Below are 18,204 nucleotides of genomic sequence, written 5' to 3'. Positions count from 1 at the left end.
CAAAAACGAAACGACCGCAAACAAATATATCATATCTCTCAACTTGACTCATTTCCCATTTCGGTTGATTGTGTCGCGACTGCAGCATGTCTGAGAAGCCGACTGTTCTGATTTTGGGTGGTAAGTAGTAGCTCGAAGAAGTGCATCAGCCTCCCGTCGGGACCCCGCCCCTACATCCGCTTATCACCGAATGCATCGCTTTTTTGTGCCCCGCAGGCTGCGGCTTCATCGGACGCAACTTGGCCACTTATCTGCTGGACAATGAACTGGCGCAGGAAATACGGCTGGCCGATAAGACGCCTCCTCAGATGGCCTGGCTAAACGGGGAGCAGGAGCGGGTCTTCGAGAGCGACCGGGTGGAGTTCTGCAGTGCCAACCTTATAAATGCCGGTAGGTAATCACACCAGGGTGGTTCAGTCTAAGGGGACTTGCAAAAAGTGCTGAAATCATAATCTCTTTCTTGACCGGAAACTTTAGATCTGGTAAAAGGTTAAAGGAGTCGTCTTAAAATTTGAATTTAAACTGTTTACATAAAGAAAATCTCTATGAAATTTGATAAAGTAATGACCTTTTAAACCCGTGTTTTTTGGGAACTGTAGAAATGGCAGTAATGGTTATTAATGGTTTATAGTATTCTATATGTACATATTTATACTTAAAGAAAATATAGTGTCGACTTAACAGCAAGAAAGTTAAAAAATAAAATCCTCAAGCTTTCTCTTGCGAGCTCTTTTCAAAACGAGCCACCCTAATGCAGTTGCGCCTAAACTGGTTCTGAAACCCTTGTCTTTGTGTTTACAGCCTCTTGCAAGGCAGCCTTTGCGCCACACCCCACGACCGGAAGGGCCTGGGACATCGTCATCAACTGTGCGGCCGAGACGCGTGCCAACCAGGATGATGCCGTGTACAAGGAGGGCATCCTCAAGCTCAGCCTAAACTGCGCCAATGAGGCGGCCGCCCAGCGCGTTAAGCGCTACGTGGAACTCAGCTCCGGATGTGTGAACAGCAGCGAGAAGACGCCACTGAAGGAGGACTGCAAGCTGGACCCCTGGACGGGCGTGGCCCGTCAGAAACTGAAGGTGGAGAAGGAGCTGGCCAACATCGACGATCTCAGCTACACGGTCGTCCGCTTGCCCGTGGTCTATGGCATTGGCGATAAGCGCTATTTGAGTGAGTCTCTCCCTTCGCTAATGCCCGATAATTGATGTAATTGACCACCACCCATTGCCTCCCGTTCACAGTGCCGCGCATTATAATCGCTGCCATTTACAAATACCTCAACGAGACAATGAAGCTGCTGTGGAACGATGCCATGCGTTTGAATACGGTGCACGTATCGGATGTGTGCGCCGCAGTTTGGCAACTGGCTCAAAGCCCAAAGACCGCTGGGCATATCTACAATGTCGTCGATGATTCAGCATCAACGCAGGGCAGCATTAGTAATCTGTTGGTGGATATTTTCGACATTAATGTAGACTATTTCGGATTGGTCATGTCGAATTTGGCAAAAGTAAGTAGCTCAAAAAATAGATATCTGGTTGAGATTTGCATAAGCACCGCGTTAATATATTTAGTCAGAAGAAGATTAACCAGTTTTAAGCAAGGTGTATTCTTGTTTAGATTTTCCAAGAAAACCTACTAAAGCGTTTACCAAACAAAAAGCTGTAAAGCACTGCATAATTACCATATATACGCAATAGACAACGTCTACAAAAAGTTCGTTAATGAGCTTATAAAATTTCTTTGTAGACAAAGACTATGTTTTTTTTTTTATTTGTATTACCAAAAACCCCACTGCATAGTGCACTAAGCTATAGTTTATTAATCATCTCTCGCTTTTAGCTTTATCCCACGGACACCGTTGGGGAAATCAACGACAAGCACATGGCACCCTGGGCCGAGATTTGCCAGCGCAATGGCATCGACAACACCCCGCTGACACCGTACCTCGATGAGGAGCAGCTCCAGCACAAGCACCTCTACTTGGACAACACGAAACTGAAAGACTTTGGCTACGTGCTGCAGCATCCGAAGCTCAATCGTGAGCTGCTCATGGAGATGATCAACGACTATGTTAAGCAGCAATTGTTTCCCAAATCTTTAGTTCTTTGAGTCGTCACTCCTACCGAAAGATTGCACCACGTTGACATGCACTCAAATCCGGAGACATTTATACCCTGTAGCTAGTATGCCAAGAGATTTATTATTGAAATTGGCAATAGTTTTTAACGATTATGACTCCTCTTCCATTTTGTATACGGACCCCGATACTCTCGCATGTACGCTGTACTGTATCTCAGTTTTTTTTCCCACAAAAGTGTACTTATAGTATTATAGAACCCATATATTTTTGATACATTCCAATCGATCCAACGATGTATACGTTTTTACGTACGCGTAATCATATCTTTGAGACTAGCAATTGTATTCCATTGTGATCAGCTAAGTGGCCAACTGCAGTTGACAATTAAAACACACTTGTTTAGAGTTTAGTTTTGTGTATATTTGATTATTTTAATGTTACGGCAACGGAGCGATCGTACGATAAACGTGACTTGACGGTACGAGACGTTGCGATACATAATTGAAAATGCAATTGCTTCACTTTGACGCTCATTAACTTAAAAATTACAGAAAATCAACAATAATAAGCTCGCAACTTGTTTAACTTAATCCGAAACATGGGCGATAGTTGGCTTTTGTTTTGTTTTGCTTTGCTTGTTAAAAGGAGTAATTCCGGCCAGCTCCAATTGCCGAGGGTATAAATTACGATTATTGCATATCGGTTTTGTGACATTTTCATCTAAGACGGCGGTGCATGGAGCAATAGCAATAGTTATGCTCTTGAGTTCGATTGCTTAATTAACTAGTTAAGAGTCTGGAGGCTAATCAGCACACTCAGCGGGCTTAGAAGGCCAGGCCGGCATCGCGGTATGTGGTGAAGATCTTCTCGATGGAGTTAACGTAGGCAGCGGTTCTGAGGTCCAGGCCCAGGTTGTACTTCATGGCCGTCTTCATGATGGCGCGGGCGGAGCGCTCCATGGTGTAGTCCAGGCCGGAGTGCACGATGTCCTTCTCGGAGGCGCCGGAGATGCGCTTCTGGAACGACTCGGAGGGGGTCACGGGGATGCGACCGCCCACGCGGCCGAAGCGACGCTCCAGGGACTCTTGCACGGATTCTGCGGGAAGACAGCGAGTGGGGATACAAAAAGGACAAAGCGATTAGTTGAGAGTGCCACATGCTTGTAGGGAAACATATATGACAAGGTTTAAAGCCATCGAACAACTATAGATATGGGATTAGAAAAACGTACTAAGCACTGGGTTTGATGGTGTCGAATTTAAGTGTGATTATAGTAAAATAATGGGTCCTTGAGGATATTGCAAAGAACAAATAAAATCAAAACAGGAACAAAACAATCTAACTACAAAAATTTTTACAGAACAAGAAAGGCTTGATGGGCGTAGAAATGTGTTTAAAAAGGAATGTGTTAACATGATGGATAGGTGGAAACAAAAAGAATTAATAATTAGAATGTACCGTCATTAATGATTCTTTCAATTGACTGTTGGACTGAGGCTACATTGTTGATAGAGAAACGGAAAAAGAAGAAGAATAAACAACGAATTACTTAGATGATACTTCAAAATTAAATAGCGATTTTAGAGTCTTTTGGCGCAGGTTTGATTTTTGGTGTTGGTGGATAAGATCGAAAGTAAAGTAAAGACAAACGAAATTTAGAAGGAGGAGAACCAAGTTTAATTCTTAACCAATCTGGGAAGAGCAAGTGCTGACATAGCATTCGCTATTCTGTACGGGTTTTGTATTCTCTAAATTATAGCATAAGTAATCCATAAACCGATCAATGAGATGGCACGATCAATGAGCAGAAATAAATAGATGGATACAGATGAGGAGCAAAGTGCCTTCAAGAGCCTATGCTTTTAAAGTACAAAACTGATGTAACTTACCGAGCAGATGGTAGTTGGACTCGCGCTCATACTTGAAGGTCAGACGACCGTACGAGACGTGGTTCAGGTTCTTCAGCCACTCGAAGAAGGAGACGGTGACACCACCGGCGTTGATGTACAGATCGGGGATGACCAGGATGTTGCGATCAATCAGGATCTTGTCGGCAGCGGGTGTGGTTGGTCCGTTGGCAGCCTCGGCAATGATCTGAAAATTGGTTTAAGTCCATTCAAATAACTATTTAAAAGGGGTTGTTTTTTTTAATTAAGGAAAATGAATTAAATGAACTAGATGATGTTTAGTGCTATTGATATTAAGAAGGTTTCATTTTCTTCAATTTCTTTCAAAATCACCTTATGGGTTTTGAATGTCTTCTGTAGTCAAATAGATTAAGTAAAAGAGAATATTTTATATTTTTGGCAAGAACTTTTCGACTAGAAGAAATTTGCTTTATTTGGGCAATAGCATAACTGAAATACGTATCACCCTATAAAACCCCTTATTTACTAAGTGAATCGCTGCAAAAAAAAGCACCCTCCTACCTTAGCTTGGATTCGGTTGGCATTCTCGCTGGTGATGACCTTCTCGACGGCAGCTGGAATGAAGATGTCGCACTTCTCGAACATGAGGTTCTCGCCCTCGTAGGGCTTGGCGTTCTGGTAGCCCACGATGGTGCCGTGCTCGTTCTTGTAGTCCTCCAGCAGCTTGGGGTCGATGCCCTCCGGGTTGAACAGAGTGCCGTCGTGCTCGATGACGCCGATGCAGGTGGCACCGGCGCGGGTCAGATAGCGGGTGGTGTGCAGGCCCACGTTGCCGAAGCCCTGAACGATGAAGGTCTTGCCGCCCCAGCCGGGAGTGGTGCCTGAAAACAAAGATAAATAGGATTTAAATTCCCCTTCTGCCATAAGACATGCGTGGCCAAAACACCCACCGATCTGGCTCATGTAGTTGGCCTCGTTGATGAAGTTCTCCAGGCCGTGAAAGACACCGCGACCGGTGGCCGAGACGCGTCCGTGGATGCCGCCCTGGTTGATGGGCTTGCCGGTGACACAGGCATGGGCATTGATGTCCAAGTGGCCGATGGTCTTGGCATAGGTGTCGGCAATCCAGGACATCTCGCGCTCGCCGGTTCCCATGTCGGGGGCTGGCACATCGACGCCGGGGCCGATGAAGCCCTTCTTGGCCAACTCCAGGGTGAAGCGGCGCGTGATCTTCTCCAGCTCGTGCTCGGAGTACTCCTTGGGGTTGATCTTCAGGCCGGCCTTGGCGCCGCCGAATGGCACATCCACGCAGGCGCACTTGAAGGTCATCAGGGCGGACAGGGCTTTGACCTCATCGCGTGACACATCCAAAGAGAAGCGGATACCTGCGAAGGAAAAGCAATTGCATAAGCACATTACGTATACGACAGGTGTACTCAGAACATGCCGGCCTTGATGCAGCTTTCATTTTTGGCCTAAATCCAACAGACAGATCCAAAAATAGCCGGCAGACTACACGAATTCCTCGCGGAAAGCAAAAGTTTTCCTCGAAGCGATGATACAATTTAACAATTCTTGGCTGGCTTTTTCAATCACGTGCCCTAAAGAAAATCATTGCATCTGGCAGACTTGGGGAAACCTTTCGGTGATGTCGCAACAGCCCCAAGAACAGAAACGATAAAACGCCCTGGTTCTTATCTTTATTTGCTTGGCACATTTAATTCTGATATCTTCCAGAAAGCCCCGATTAGATAAGCCACAATATTTTCTGCCTGTAATTCGACTTTAATAAGCGTGTTCAATTGTAAAAACTTGAAAGAGCAAAGAGCCCGCTTTTATCGATCGATAAATGGTACTTTATTGGCAGGAGCAAGTTCCATTGAATGGCCTCAATATGTAGATGTAGAGCTAGCTGAATTAATGACTTCCCCACTTGAACCTCGCGACGAGCCCCCAAAAACAAGACTATAAAATCCAAAATGAGCTTAGTTTTTGGACTAAGTTCTACGCTGTGTTGCCATGCCGATAACGACCATGAATCAAGCTAACTTTAGGTTTCTCAAAAAAAAAGAAAAAAACATCCAAATAATCATTCGTTTTTTGCACTCAAAATTATCAGCTGAGTGAGTTCGTGCGTGCCCGACAACAGGAACTTACATATAAACAAAAGTACGATGAGTACACGAATTAGCAAATTACAAATCATTATTTACTGACTGGAATTTATTTATGTATTATGGATTTTGAAGCAGTATTCTGGATTTATGGTACTTTTGTCTCGGCTAACAGAAAAATATAAGCAATTTAAAAATAGAATTCAAGGTATTTCTAATTTTTAAACTGAATGTAGCTTTCTTACTGTTTGTTTTTGTAAGCTTTAAGAGATAAATACCTAGGTAAGTATGTTTATGTCTACGTGGTCCTCGAGTACCAAGTGTTTTAAACAAATTTAATTGTTTAATATATTAAAAAAATGGACAACTCAGATGCTATGTTAATAATATTGAACAAGTTAGTAACTCAGTACGGCCATCTATCAGCTTTTATAACGACTGAAGGTTTTCTTCCGAAATTTCAAGATTTTTGAGCCAGGAAACCCTTTTTTCTTGATCTTTTGCTTGTTCTCCTTGGCTTTCTGCTGAGTGAGCTTAACCGTCATATCGAATCGAATGGCGAGTCGAGCTGAGAAATGTGCTGACTGTACCCACAACTCTATTTTTGCCGAAGCCCCGGTCTTCGCCTTTCTTTTCGCTTATGTGTGTGTTTACCATAAAAACAAAAAACAGCCAAGCCGCAGCAGAAATTTGAAATGCCAGAAGACCAGCGGCAACCGGCTTTATCAGGCGACTTGTTGTCGTTTTTTTTTTTGTTTTAACCAAAAAGTAAGTTTGTATACCAGAAACAATAAATACAAAAAATAAATCTATTAATGTACCGACAGCTAGCCTTGCCTAGCTGGTGTGTATGCTTATACAATCGGTGCGATAACACATTTGGGGGCTCGCTCGTGCGGCTGTGTGGGCCATATAGCCACGTCTATATGTATCCCCCCATTGGCAACAGGCGGGGATCTTTCGGATCGACCAGAGACCGGTTGCCTCGGCCGGTCAGCTGACCAGAATTCTTCGCCATATGATTAAAACGCTGAGTGCAAAATCTACGCGGGCGTGGGCTGCCTTCTCCGAAATCATTTTTATTTCGGGGAGCTTGGTGCCTGCCAAGATCTCTATGTTAGATAAGATACGGCAGCAAGATAGGGCCGGAAGTGACACATACATATGTACATATATGTATGTATGTATATACGCCCCCCCAGCAGAGTCAGTGTCCAGAAAAACATGCCATTTCGATTTCGATTCATTCGTGATCAACTACTTAGCTATGAACTAGATCTTTGGAGGGTTTGTTTGTTTTTCATGGGGCCAAGTACTCATCCACTTCAATGAAACACGGTTGACAACGATTTGCATACGACATTTCGAGTGCAACTCTCGAGGGTAGTAAATAAAATCGAAACTTGTTTGTCAATAAGATAACAAGTACTTGTGGGAAATGCTATTTACTTGAACTAATGTGTGCAATGTGCATGTGTACGCATACTTGTCAAGCCAACTGTAGCCGTATATGCATGGTGGTGATAGGGCGGCTTTGCATTATCAGTTTTGTTGAACTGTCCACAAGTTTTTATATTAACGAGTTCTATTCAGTGTTTTTTGATGACTGCATCACTTGTAGTTGTTTGGTAATTACAGGGCAGGCCCCTTAATTGTCTAGACTCTAATCAATTTAGATCAGTTCATCGACATATGTAAAAAGTGCCACAGACCAGTTCAAATCAGTTTTAAATGGATCCCCTATCCTCTACGCAAATCACATTGGTACAGAATATGACGCATTCGTTGTTTGTGCAAATTTTTTTTGGCACATCGTGACTATCACGTGAACATAACCGATCTGAGAGACACCCCGGGCAAATTGAAACCAGTTTTTCATGCGCACACAAAAAACAACATTCAGGAAACGGGAGAACAAAATGAAACGAAATTCACGAGCCGGCTTTTAAAAGGCAATTTCGCCGAAATTTGAGACCGGACTAAATGTACGCAGAACATATTAAACAATTAATAGCTAAATGGCAAATGCCTCAGCAGGAATTAGCATTAATTAGAGCATGGCCAGACCAAAATGGTAGCCATTAAACACTGTTCATTGATCTAGTACCAAGTAAATAAACGAACTAGCAACTTTTAGCACCTCTGACTGAAACAGCAGAACCATATTTATGTGAATCATTAACGAGAGTCACTTGGCAACAGGCTGTTTACAGCTTTTTGTGCCCAAACCAGACCATGTGATCGATCTGGATTCGAAAACAAGATCATAAAGTGCTAGGGAGCGTGGCAATAATCGTAAACAACAAATTGTAGGGGCATAGAATTTTCGGCTGTTTTTGTTTTCTATTTTTGCGCATAGCCAAGGTCAGATAAGAGTCCCTTGTCGAGTATTTTCACTATTTGGTTGGCATTTGATAAGCTGTGAACTGATTCTATAATTAATAATGCGAGACAAGAAACATGCACAGAATTCGGAACAAACAATTTGCATGACCTGACAACAGGAGACTTTTTTTTCGGTGGAATGGGGGCGTTCTTATGCAGTTATTTTTTTACCCAGCACTTGACACACTGTGCCGTCGACGCTGTGTTCTCATTTCAATTAGAAAGCAAAACAAGAGTTCATTAAAAATAGCACCCAGCCAAAGGAAAAACAAACAACAGCGGGAGAGAGCAAACATCGAAAGAATCGAAATAAATTTTGCCAGCTCGAAAATAATAAAATGTGTGCAAAATAGGGGCGCAAATAATTATCGTACATCTGTTTTTGAATGGCGGCACACTTGAAGGGTTTGGAAATCTAATAAGACAACACGTGTACAAACGCCTGAGCCTTACGCAATTCGGACTAAAAACCCTAAAAAAAAGGGGTGGGGACGGGGTGTTTGTCGGTTGAAACGTAAACAAAACAGGCGGCAGAACATGCGCAGAGGCAGGGAAAAGGGGGCTATATGGCTCATGCCGAGTTACATAACTCGGAAAAGGCAAGACATAATGCCAGAAGTGCCCAAGGAAAAATCGATTTTGCAGCCAGCAACAACTAGGTATTTGTCTGAAATATTTTGACTTTAAATATCTAATTAATTGTCTTTTTTCATTGCTGTTTCTGTGAAAATTTTGAGTAATTGTATTAGGGAATATTAATATTAATTGTATTGTAAAGGGAATCAACTAAAGAATTTGTATATAAAATACATATATACTCTCTTTCGAAATTAAATCTCAAAAACTAAAACATTACTAGTCTTCATTACTAGCCTTCATTGTGCGGAGGATTAAGATGCCTGCTTTAATGGAAATAGGCAATATAAAATGGGCACTCCCCTGCCAAATTACGACTTCAAAACAATGGACTTCTCCAGCGGATTCGGAGTTAATACTAATTTGGGTTAACTTGCCTCCCTTGGTGGGCGTCTTGTGGGTGCTGTGCTGGGCCCGGTAGCCGGTGATCATCTCGTAGTTGCCGGCATCGCGGCGCAGGGGGAAGGCGATCTCGATGATGTGGTCGCAGGGCTGCATCAGCATGAGGATGCCCTTCACCTTCTGCTTCTTCTCGTCGCGGGTCATCTTGCCCTTCATGTCGTCCACGAGCGACTCCTCGGCGATCTGGCAGCCGCGGTGGAAGAAGTACTCGACCATGTCGAAGAAGCGCGGGTCCTTGGCGGTGGGCACGTCCTTGAGGCGGTCGGGGATCTGGTGCTCGGTGGCATAGCCACGGGATGAGTGCATCACGGCCGTGGGCAGGGCCTTGGCCAGCGTGGTCAGCTCATTCTGGCGCAGGGCACCCTGGCGAGCCAGACTCTTTAGGTGATACATTCTGCTGCTGGTTTGGATTTGGATTGGGCTAAGGCTTAGGTTCCTCCTTTTCTATGCTTGCTGCTCTGCTCTGCACTGCTGTTGGCTCCGCTGCTCAACAACCACTCGTTTTTCGACGCCGCTCCAAACTGGCCGAGGAACTCGTATAGATATATATATATATTCTCTTGAAACTGAACAATAACCGCTCGCTATTCGATAGAGGTGCAGAATCAGCGGTGCCATCGATGTTTTCAAAACATCGGCTTAATCGATATTTGGCGGGCAACATCGATGTTTTCCCATCTCTACTCTGCTTTCCCTCTGCTGCCGCTCTGCCCACATTTGACGTTGAGCTTTCCATTCTAGAGAGCTCTGAAAAGCTCCGCGAGTGCCCGATTGGAACATGTGGTGGTGGATGTATTCGTTGCCAGGGACAGATTAGGACTTTATGTTATCGGTTTCACGTTCACGTTTTTCTCTGACGCTAAGATTAAGCTATGATTTATTGTTGTGGGCAGAGTGTCGATTTCAGTAAGGGATAACAAACACATTTAATATATGTAGCCATGTCATAATTATTTCATTAATGACATCAGAGTTACATTCATATGATGAATGATAATCTATAATTCCCAGCCAAAACGTTGCATGAAGCAATTTTAACTTGGGAGAGTACAAAGTGTCGTTGCAATGAGTAAGTCACCCAATAAACCCAAAGTATGTTGACTTAAAAAAGAAAATCTTGCGGACTATATTTGAAAAACTTAATTACAAAAGTACTTATGCATGTATGGTGCTGTTTCGCTCGTGGTAAATGTTGCTGAGTGAGGATCGGATGAAGGCATCACCCCTCGCCACAAAGCCATCCAGGTGGGTCCACAGGAACCAGAAGGTCAGGGTCCAGAACAGCACCTTGCTGACCCAGTCCAGGACGTACAGGCGGCTCAGGACCTTGCGGGCCTGGGGCAGAGTGGCCTCGCTCTCGCCCAGGATGTAGGTGCGCATGCCCACGATGTAGTTGCTGATGTACGTCTCCCAGTTCACCTGGCCCACCGACGTGTCGAAGAGGTCCTGGTCGAGGGCATTGAGCTGGCTACTCATCTCCTGGAAGCGCTCGTTGCGAAACTCCCACTCTTTCGTTGTGTAGTACTGCAGCAGCTTCAAACCCATCGATACTTTACGTTGGACGTTCAGCAAGCTGGCAAAAATTTAAAGTCATTTTTATAGAACATTTTTTGAGAAAATTAGGAAATATTACTTAAATCAAAATATCCGATTGTATCATTAAAAAAACGATAAATGAAATGAAATTTTAATGGTTTTTTTTATTTTAATCCATTGCGGTTTTTGTTTATTTTAAATATTAAAATTAGTTAAAATTTTACATTTGAAAGAAAAGAAAAAAGAAAAGATTTTAATATCTGAACATTTAAGCCACATTAAACTTAAATTAAATACATTTAAATCAAATAGGATTAATTCATATATTTTCCACGTTAATTTAAATATTTTATAACATTAAGTCGAGCAATTTATTACGAATTGTATTTAATGTTGTATTTAATTGAAATATTAAGTATAACATTTTGAATTCAATAGTCAGATATTTGTTTTTACTTTTTATACCCTTGCAGAGGGTATTATAATTTCAGTCAGAAGTTTGCAACGCAGTGAAGGAGACATCTCCGACCCTATAAAGTATATATATTCTTGATCAGCATCACTAGTAGAGTCGATCTAGCCATGTCTGTCAGTCTGTCCGTCTGTCCGTCCGTTTATATGCGAACTAGTCTCTCAGTTTTAAAGCTATCAGCATGAAACTTTCCCAAAAGTTGTCTTTCTATTGCAGGTAGTATATAAGTCGGAACGAGCCGGATCGGACTATAGCATATAGCTCCCATAGGAACAATCGGAAAAATAAATGAAAAAAAATTATAACTTTGCTGCTTTTTAATTTTTTGTTTAGTTCTTCGACGTTTAGTAATGGTTAAATATTTTCGATTTACGGTTTAAATTTCATCAAAATCGGACGACTATAGCATATAGCTCCCATAGGAACAATCGGAAAAATAAATGAAAAAAATTATAACTTTTCTGTTTTTTAATTTTTTGTTTAGTTCTTCGATGTTTAGTAATAGTTAAATATTTCCGATTTACGGTTTAAATTTCATCAAAATCGGACGACTATAGCATATAGCTCCCATAGGAACAATCGGAAAAATAATTGAAAAAAATTATAACTTTTCTGTTTTTTAATTTTTTGTTCAGTTCTTCGACATATAGCAATGGTTAAATATTTCAGAGTTATGGTTTAGATTTTATCAAAATCGGACGTCTATATCATATAGCTCCCATAGAAATAATAAAAATATATAAAATAACTATCAAATAATTGAGCTGCTAATCATCATAGCTTCAATTTTTTTAAACATATACGCAGTAAATCATAATTTTAATGTTTTCAAAAATGTTAAATTCTTGCAATAGCTGCAAGGGTATATGAACTTCGGCTTGCCGAAGTTTGCATTCTTTCTTGTTTTTTATAAGTGCAGTTATATGTTATTTTACAAAAGGTGTTTTATAGAATACTATTGTTTGATTGTTCTGGAGTTTCATTCCATAAAAGACTGATACATTAAAATCAAAGTGCTTGTACTTACAAGGGCTTCTGGCCAAAGATGAGCATCCAAAAGTCGATGAAGTAGGCGGGCAGATAGTGGAAAAAGATGACGCAGAAGAGGTGGTGATAGTAGTTCTTCTTGATGGATCCTCCCGGATACCAGAGCGCGAAGCTGAGTGGCGTTTCGTAGAAGAAGCGGCGACCCGTCTCGATGCTGTCGCCCCAGGACATCAGGGCCTTGCTGGAGATGCACAGGTTGCAGAACTCCACGCCCCGCTGCTGGCCCCCCTTCTCCTGGCTTGCCTTGCCGCGCTGATAGCCGCACAGGATCATCCCGTTGATGGCCTTGTCCACGGGTATCACCGTGGAGGCGTAGTCCGGGTTGCAGTGCATCGACCGGATGACTCCGCGGGCGGCGCCGATCATCAGGCCGGTGGGTCCGTTGACGCCCTCGATCCAGCCGGGCAGTGGCTCGTGAATGGCCGCCGTCACTGCAACGGGTTTGATAAAGCAATTAGCCAGGAGGCACCGACATGCAGGCACTCCAATACCCACCAATCGAGGGCCTTGTGATGATTATAGGCAGCTTATTGTTGTATCTGCAAATTAAATCTTCCGACAGCGCCTTGCTGTAAGCGTACGTGTTCGGCAAGCCGTTCAGTAATCTGGAAACAAGACAAAGAAACAAGTTATTAGGTGCCAAGGTACGAGTATCAAGGAGTCTCAAAACGCTGCGAATATCTAAAATGTTTATGTCTTAATCAACGTTTGTTTACTAATGAAAACAATGTATTTTAAAATGTACAAAATAGTAATATTTCAACATATAGGTATAGGTATTTAAGTAATTTATAAAAGTGTTTATAACAAAAGGTTGTACTTAAGAAGAACTGCCAACAAATAAAAAATCATTCAAAACGAGAAGAACGTGTCCATTCATTCATATTTACAATATTAATAGTCCAGTTGCTTTGATCTCAATTAGCTTACTAATTTATGATATTTGAAATTTATTATGGAGTGTTGAAAAAATGTTATTACTAAAGCGATTTGAATAAAAAAGTCATTTTCAAGATGCGTATTGTTCGTTTTGGATGTACTTTGGGAGACCTGCTTGCAAAAAATTTATAATCACTTCAAACTAGACGAACGAGTTCATTTCATTCATTCATACTCAAAATGACGTTATTCCATTGCTTTGCTCACATAACACTAACAAATTTATAATATTTTTGGTGCCCATTAAATTTGTTTGTATTCAGGTGAAACCTACTTGGGTGTGATCTCCGCAAGGTCGGCGTCGTCCATCGTGTCCACCATCTCGATGATGGAGAAGGGGTTCTGCGGGGCCGGGTAGGCGCGCTCCTCCAGGACGTTCTCGTTGCACTGGCAGTAGGAGGTGGACACGTGCACCAGCGCCTGCAGGTGGCTCATCTTCTCCGCAAGGCGGAGGACCTTCAGGGTGCCCACCACGTTCATCATGACCATGGGCCGCAGCGGCTGGTCGAAGCGCACATTGGCCGCACAGTGGAACACCACCTCGACGTTGGAGGCGAGTGTGTTGGTGTCATTGGCGCTCAGGCCAAGGTCCGGCTCCAGCAGGTCGCCCTTTACCACGCGCACCTTGTCCACGATGCCGGGATTCTTCTCCAGCAGCTTGCTAAAGATCTGAAAGCAAAATAAGAGGCGGTCGGTCATTAGTTAAGTGCCATGGTGCTGGAATTGCAATTCGGATCCGAAGTCGCTGCCGTTTGCTGGCTAGAATGGCCTAATGGGCCAAGTCGCTGGTTTTAGCGCCGCCATAACGTCCAACAATTAAGAGTCATTGTAATTTTTGGATTTTTTAACCAATAATGATCACCTTGACTTATAAGCGTCGTGGATGTGTTTGAGTGGGTCGCTTTGTGGGCCCCGCCATAACACCAGATTTATGTGTCTTCGAGCTGTGCGATAATTTGGTAATTCGCGGTAGTCGCACTGGAGGCTTTCCCTCTGGCGGAGGGCAAACGGAATATTAGTTCAGTTATGGCATATAATTATATAGAATTTATATCTGAGTTCACGTGCGAGTGCGTTGCGATTCGGAGTTGTCAGACGGCCTGAAGTGGAAATTATGACTATCGGCTGGTGGGCAAGGTCGGCAATTGCGATCGCTTTAGATTTCGTAAGATTTTTATTGCCGGTTGGCCTGATTCCGAATGGCGAGTCTGAACCTATGACTCAGTCACATATTACACATAATTTTTGGTAACTGAGATATTGACGTCTCATTTAAACTCAATTAACTCAATTAATATTATAAGTAAGTCGACTCTAGTAATGAGCATTATCCGTTGATTTCTTAGTGGTTAACCTATCACTCAATCTTAGTTTGTTTTATTTAAGTCGTGTCGCAATTAATTATCGGTATATTTTTGTTTATCAGTCTCAGAAATGTAAACCCCAAACTATCGGATGTGAGAAAATCCAAGTCCCCTCAAATAACATTTAATAGGTAATATGACGCATACAATAATTTCATAGGCATTTTATGCACTGCTTTGCAGTTCGCATTGCCATCAAGTATACGTCACGTTTTACAGCGGAGAGTGGCTCTCTAAGTAGACGCTAATTAAGCTGCTTAAAGCTTGAGGGCTGGGCCATATTTACGAGCCATAAATTATCTTATTTACAGCATTTAATAATGGAATGTTTTGATTTCCGGTAAAAAAAAGTGAGAGGTAACTGGATAGACTTACCACACACTTGAAGTATTGCTCCTTGCGAACGCTGGGATCGACTCCCTTTTTGGTGCGTATCAATAGATATATGACATTTAGATCCCCGCAGCTACGTAGCAGCTTCTCTACCAGAACCTTGCCCATAAATCCGGTGGCGCCGGTAATCAGGATCGTTTTGTTGGCATAGAACTTTGCAATATCGGACTCGCCGCACTCGGCATCACTCCTCAGTATGTCCATGGTTAAGCAGCAATCTGCAATCGAAAAGAAAGAGTTTATTGTATTAAAGTATATATATTAATTGACAGGGTGTCCAAGGCTTAAATATTTTTTCTATCCGGAATACTACGATTTTTAAAAACTTTTCCCCAAGTCCTGTTTTTAAAAAACAAATAAAATACAATTTGGTCTTTTGAATTTTGGTTTGAGTTGAGAAAAAATATAACAGATCAATATAAATATGAAACTTAATTCCAGATATAAAATTCACTGGATTTTGGCTTAAATATAACTAAGGAATTTGCCATTTTAATAGCTTTAATTAAAATGCAAAATTGAACAAAGGAAGTTACAATGAGGTGATATTACAACCATTTATTTTCAAGATCGAGTTGCTGGCCATTTATTTGTCTAACCTACTCAGGGCAAGATTCTTGTTCAATGTCAGCAGCGGATACTGATGAAATACGATCATGCAGAGACAACTGAGGTGTTGACCAACCGCGTGTAATTGCCGTGGCCAATTGGGATTTTCGGGGTCTGTTCCCCGAAAGCCTCCGAATGGCCGCTTCCCATCACACCTCGCACATCATCTGTTTATGTTGGTAAACAGCGACAAGTTTAAAGACCTGTTAGCGGCCACCGTTTGTTTGTTTATCATGTTTGGAAAGTGTCCGTCCCGCAGTGGGTTAATGTTTGGTCCATTGCTTTATTTCGAGTTTTTATTTTGGGCTCTTTACTCTTAAGTGCATTACGGTCTTGGGCAACCCGAGTGCGGGTGGAAGTCCAAGCAATTAGCGAACTCTGGACAATTTCGTGCCGGGGTTATACCTTAGAGTTTTCCATGCATTACAGACCTCTGCATTTCACTCTTGTTTTATTACCTCTCTAATTAAAGTTTTCTGCTCTTTTTACAAAAAGTTAAGCACTCATCTAATATGAATTGGTGTTACGAGTTTTAAGCGATTCATAAAAAAAATCATTAGGGTGAAAAATTGTGGGACGTCTGTAATTTGATTAAAAGAGCTACAAGCATATAATTGTTTTCTAAATATAGGCTAACATATAGCCTACAAACCAACTATATTGATTGACTGAAAAATTATAAAACGAGCTGTGTTTTTAATTAATTTTTTTTTAATTGTGTAAATTATGCAATCGGTATTGTTTGCATTTTCTACAAGCCTATAAATCACTTTTTAATTTATACACACATTCTTGCTTTGCAAACTTTTCTTGCCTTTTAATTATTTAAGTTTCAATAAAGAACTACACAATCGAGGTTTAAAATGTATGGATGATGATGATTTAATTTTAAAAGCGGTGTAATCCACAGATAAAATATTCATTTTCTAAGTCCTTTTAAAAACTTTAATTCGGCAAAAAATGTTTTTTTTTTAATTTTTCTTTAAACCCTTAAAATTGGCTTTGAGTTCCCGAAAATTTATTTCAACGAAACAAATTTCAATATTTTTAAAATTTTGTATTTCTCTATAAATTTTAAATTTTGGAATAATAAACATTTTAATATCAAATTGTTTCTTTTTTTATTTTTAACATTTCACAAATAGTTCCAGTTTCATTAAATAATTTTCCTTAATATTCATTATTTTGCAATCACATTGAATTATTCATGATTCAAAAAACAAATTTTTCCTCTGGTGTCCATTCCTTTTCTGCGCTATTCCTTTCGCGGGCTGAACAAAAGACTTAAGACACAAACACTTGCTCTTTGCCATTCTGACTTCAATGATTCCATTAAAATTCATTCCCATTGTTCAGTCTTCTCTGGTCGGAGTTTTTTTTTCCTGAGCTAACACACACTGTACACAACATTTCACGCCTCCTTTTTGCCGGACGGACGGATTCACGTAACTCGAAGCACGCAAATTATGACATTCGCACACTTCTCGCTTGCAATTGTATGATTGAATTTTGTTTTCTTTCGGGCTTTTCGTGCCAATTTAAAGGGCAAACACACTCGGGGCCAAAGTTCACGAGGGGATTAGGATGGCCGAGTTATTAGCACCTAATTTTTATCTAAAACTCACTTCTCAGACGTTGACAACGACGATGACTGGCGAATCTTTGAGTGGTGTTTGCGGTCTCGAATCGAATTGGTTGAATTCTCAGCGGCAACTGAATCGAAAGCGAGCAATTGGCTTGAAGTTATACTCGGCTCAAAGGAAACTCGGCTCTGTCGGCGTCGCTGCCTCGCCAACGCCACACAAACACTGGCTCAGTGAACGTGTGCGCAGACAGGTGTGGAAGCCAAGTGAGTCGTGCTGCTTTCCGGGTTGTACTAGCCGCAAGATGAGCTTGCCCTCAGCCAGGCTATAAAGCCGAAAAACACACACCGAATCGAAACACTCGAATTAAAGCCAATTAAACGGCACTCAAGCCGCTCCATGTTGAGCAAGGGCACTGCTAATGCACCTCCCGACTGCTTTCTTGGCCATCCGAGATTCGGCAGCCTGGCAACCCTAGCCGGAGTCCAAAACAAAATTCCCCTCGACCGCAAAAAAAAGGAGCCGCTCCAAACCAAGGCCAGCCACTTGAGGTGGCCCTAAAAAACCGCATGTCATCCATGGCAGCCAAACAGATGCATATATGTATACAGTCGGAATTCTGTAGCTGGCACTTTTGCCTCAGCACAAGCTCAAAAACACTCTAGATTTTAAGGATTTATTGCAAATTTTTGTATACTCTTATTTACTTATAACTCAATTAATAAGCGTTTTTATAAACTGTGTTTAGAACAAATACATGAGAAATATTCGAA

The 18,204-nt window shown here is 41.8% G+C and overlaps 3 protein-coding genes across 4 annotated transcripts; 1 reads left to right on the top strand and 2 right to left on the bottom strand.

Annotated features, from left to right (window-relative positions):
- Positions 1-4: 4 nt before the first annotated feature.
- LOC108136872 (aurachin B dehydrogenase) lies at positions 5-2,492 on the top strand. Its single transcript, XM_017258315.2, has 5 exons — positions 5-120; positions 217-390; positions 802-1,170; positions 1,242-1,510; positions 1,843-2,492. Exons 1-5 carry the CDS (start codon positions 87-89, stop codon positions 2,110-2,112), a joined length of 1,116 nt encoding a protein of 371 aa, XP_017113804.1. The 5' UTR covers positions 5-86; the 3' UTR covers positions 2,113-2,492.
- Positions 2,482-10,026, bottom strand: LOC108136871 (glutamate dehydrogenase, mitochondrial). Of its 2 annotated transcripts, XM_017258313.2 has the most exons (6): positions 9,464-10,026; positions 4,902-5,336; positions 4,513-4,832; positions 3,973-4,177; positions 3,542-3,580; positions 2,482-3,179 (listed from the first exon to the last, which is right to left on the bottom strand). In XM_017258313.2, exons 1-6 carry the CDS (start codon positions 9,879-9,881, stop codon positions 2,908-2,910), a joined length of 1,689 nt encoding a protein of 562 aa, XP_017113802.1. In that variant the 5' UTR covers positions 9,882-10,026; the 3' UTR covers positions 2,482-2,907. The 2 variants fall into 2 exon arrangements, with proteins under 2 accessions (XP_017113802.1, XP_017113803.1); XM_017258314.2 differs by lacking the exon at positions 3,542-3,580.
- Positions 10,027-10,590: 564 nt separating this feature from the next.
- Positions 10,591-17,575, bottom strand: LOC108136995 (putative fatty acyl-CoA reductase CG5065). Its single transcript, XM_017258491.2, has 6 exons — positions 17,474-17,575; positions 15,222-15,457; positions 13,757-14,151; positions 13,039-13,148; positions 12,524-12,974; positions 10,591-11,061 (listed from the first exon to the last, which is right to left on the bottom strand). Exons 2-6 carry the CDS (start codon positions 15,441-15,443, stop codon positions 10,644-10,646), a joined length of 1,596 nt encoding a protein of 531 aa, XP_017113980.1. The 5' UTR covers positions 15,444-15,457; positions 17,474-17,575; the 3' UTR covers positions 10,591-10,643.
- Positions 17,576-18,204: the final 629 nt, after the last annotated feature.

This window comes from Drosophila elegans, unplaced genomic scaffold, assembly GCF_018152505.1.
Source record: "Drosophila elegans isolate 14027-0461.03 unplaced genomic scaffold, ASM1815250v1 contig_476, whole genome shotgun sequence".
Classification (NCBI taxonomy): domain Eukaryota; kingdom Metazoa; phylum Arthropoda; class Insecta; order Diptera; family Drosophilidae; genus Drosophila; species Drosophila elegans.
Note: the sequence above shows the minus strand (reverse complement) of the source record. Positions and strands in the feature narration are given on the sequence as shown.

What these genes read in the sequence shown, in the direction of transcription:
- LOC108136872 (XM_017258315.2), top strand. Translation starts at nt 87, where the DNA reads ATGTCTGAGAAGCCGACTGTTCTGATTTTGGGTG. An exon ending in GACTGTTCTGATTTTGGGTG is followed by an intron (nt 121 to 216) that starts GTAAGTAGTAGC and finishes TGTGCCCCGCAG; the next exon opens with GCTGCGGCTTCATCGGACGC. An exon ending in TCATGTCGAATTTGGCAAAA is followed by an intron (nt 1,511 to 1,842) that starts GTAAGTAGCTCA and finishes TCTCGCTTTTAG; the next exon opens with CTTTATCCCACGGACACCGT.
- LOC108136871 (XM_017258313.2), bottom strand. Translation starts at nt 9,881, where the DNA reads ATGTATCACCTAAAGAGTCTGGCTCGCCAGGGTGCCCTGCGCCAGAAT. An exon ending in CAAGACGCCCACCAAGGGAG is followed by an intron (nt 5,337 to 9,463) that starts GCAAGTTAACCC and finishes TTTCCTTCGCAG; the next exon opens with GTATCCGCTTCTCTTTGGAT. An exon ending in GTCCAACTACCATCTGCTCG is followed by an intron (nt 3,581 to 3,972) that starts GTAAGTTACATC and finishes TCAACAATGTAG; the next exon opens with CCTCAGTCCAACAGTCAATT.
- LOC108136995 (XM_017258491.2), bottom strand. Translation starts at nt 15,443, where the DNA reads ATGGACATACTGAGGAGTGATGCCGAGTGCGGCGAGTCCGATATTGCA. An exon ending in CATCACAAGGCCCTCGATTG is followed by an intron (nt 12,975 to 13,038) that starts GTGGGTATTGGA and finishes AACCCGTTGCAG; the next exon opens with TGACGGCGGCCATTCACGAG. An exon ending in ATCTTTGGCCAGAAGCCCTT is followed by an intron (nt 11,062 to 12,523) that starts GTAAGTACAAGC and finishes AATTTTTGCCAG; the next exon opens with CTTGCTGAACGTCCAACGTA.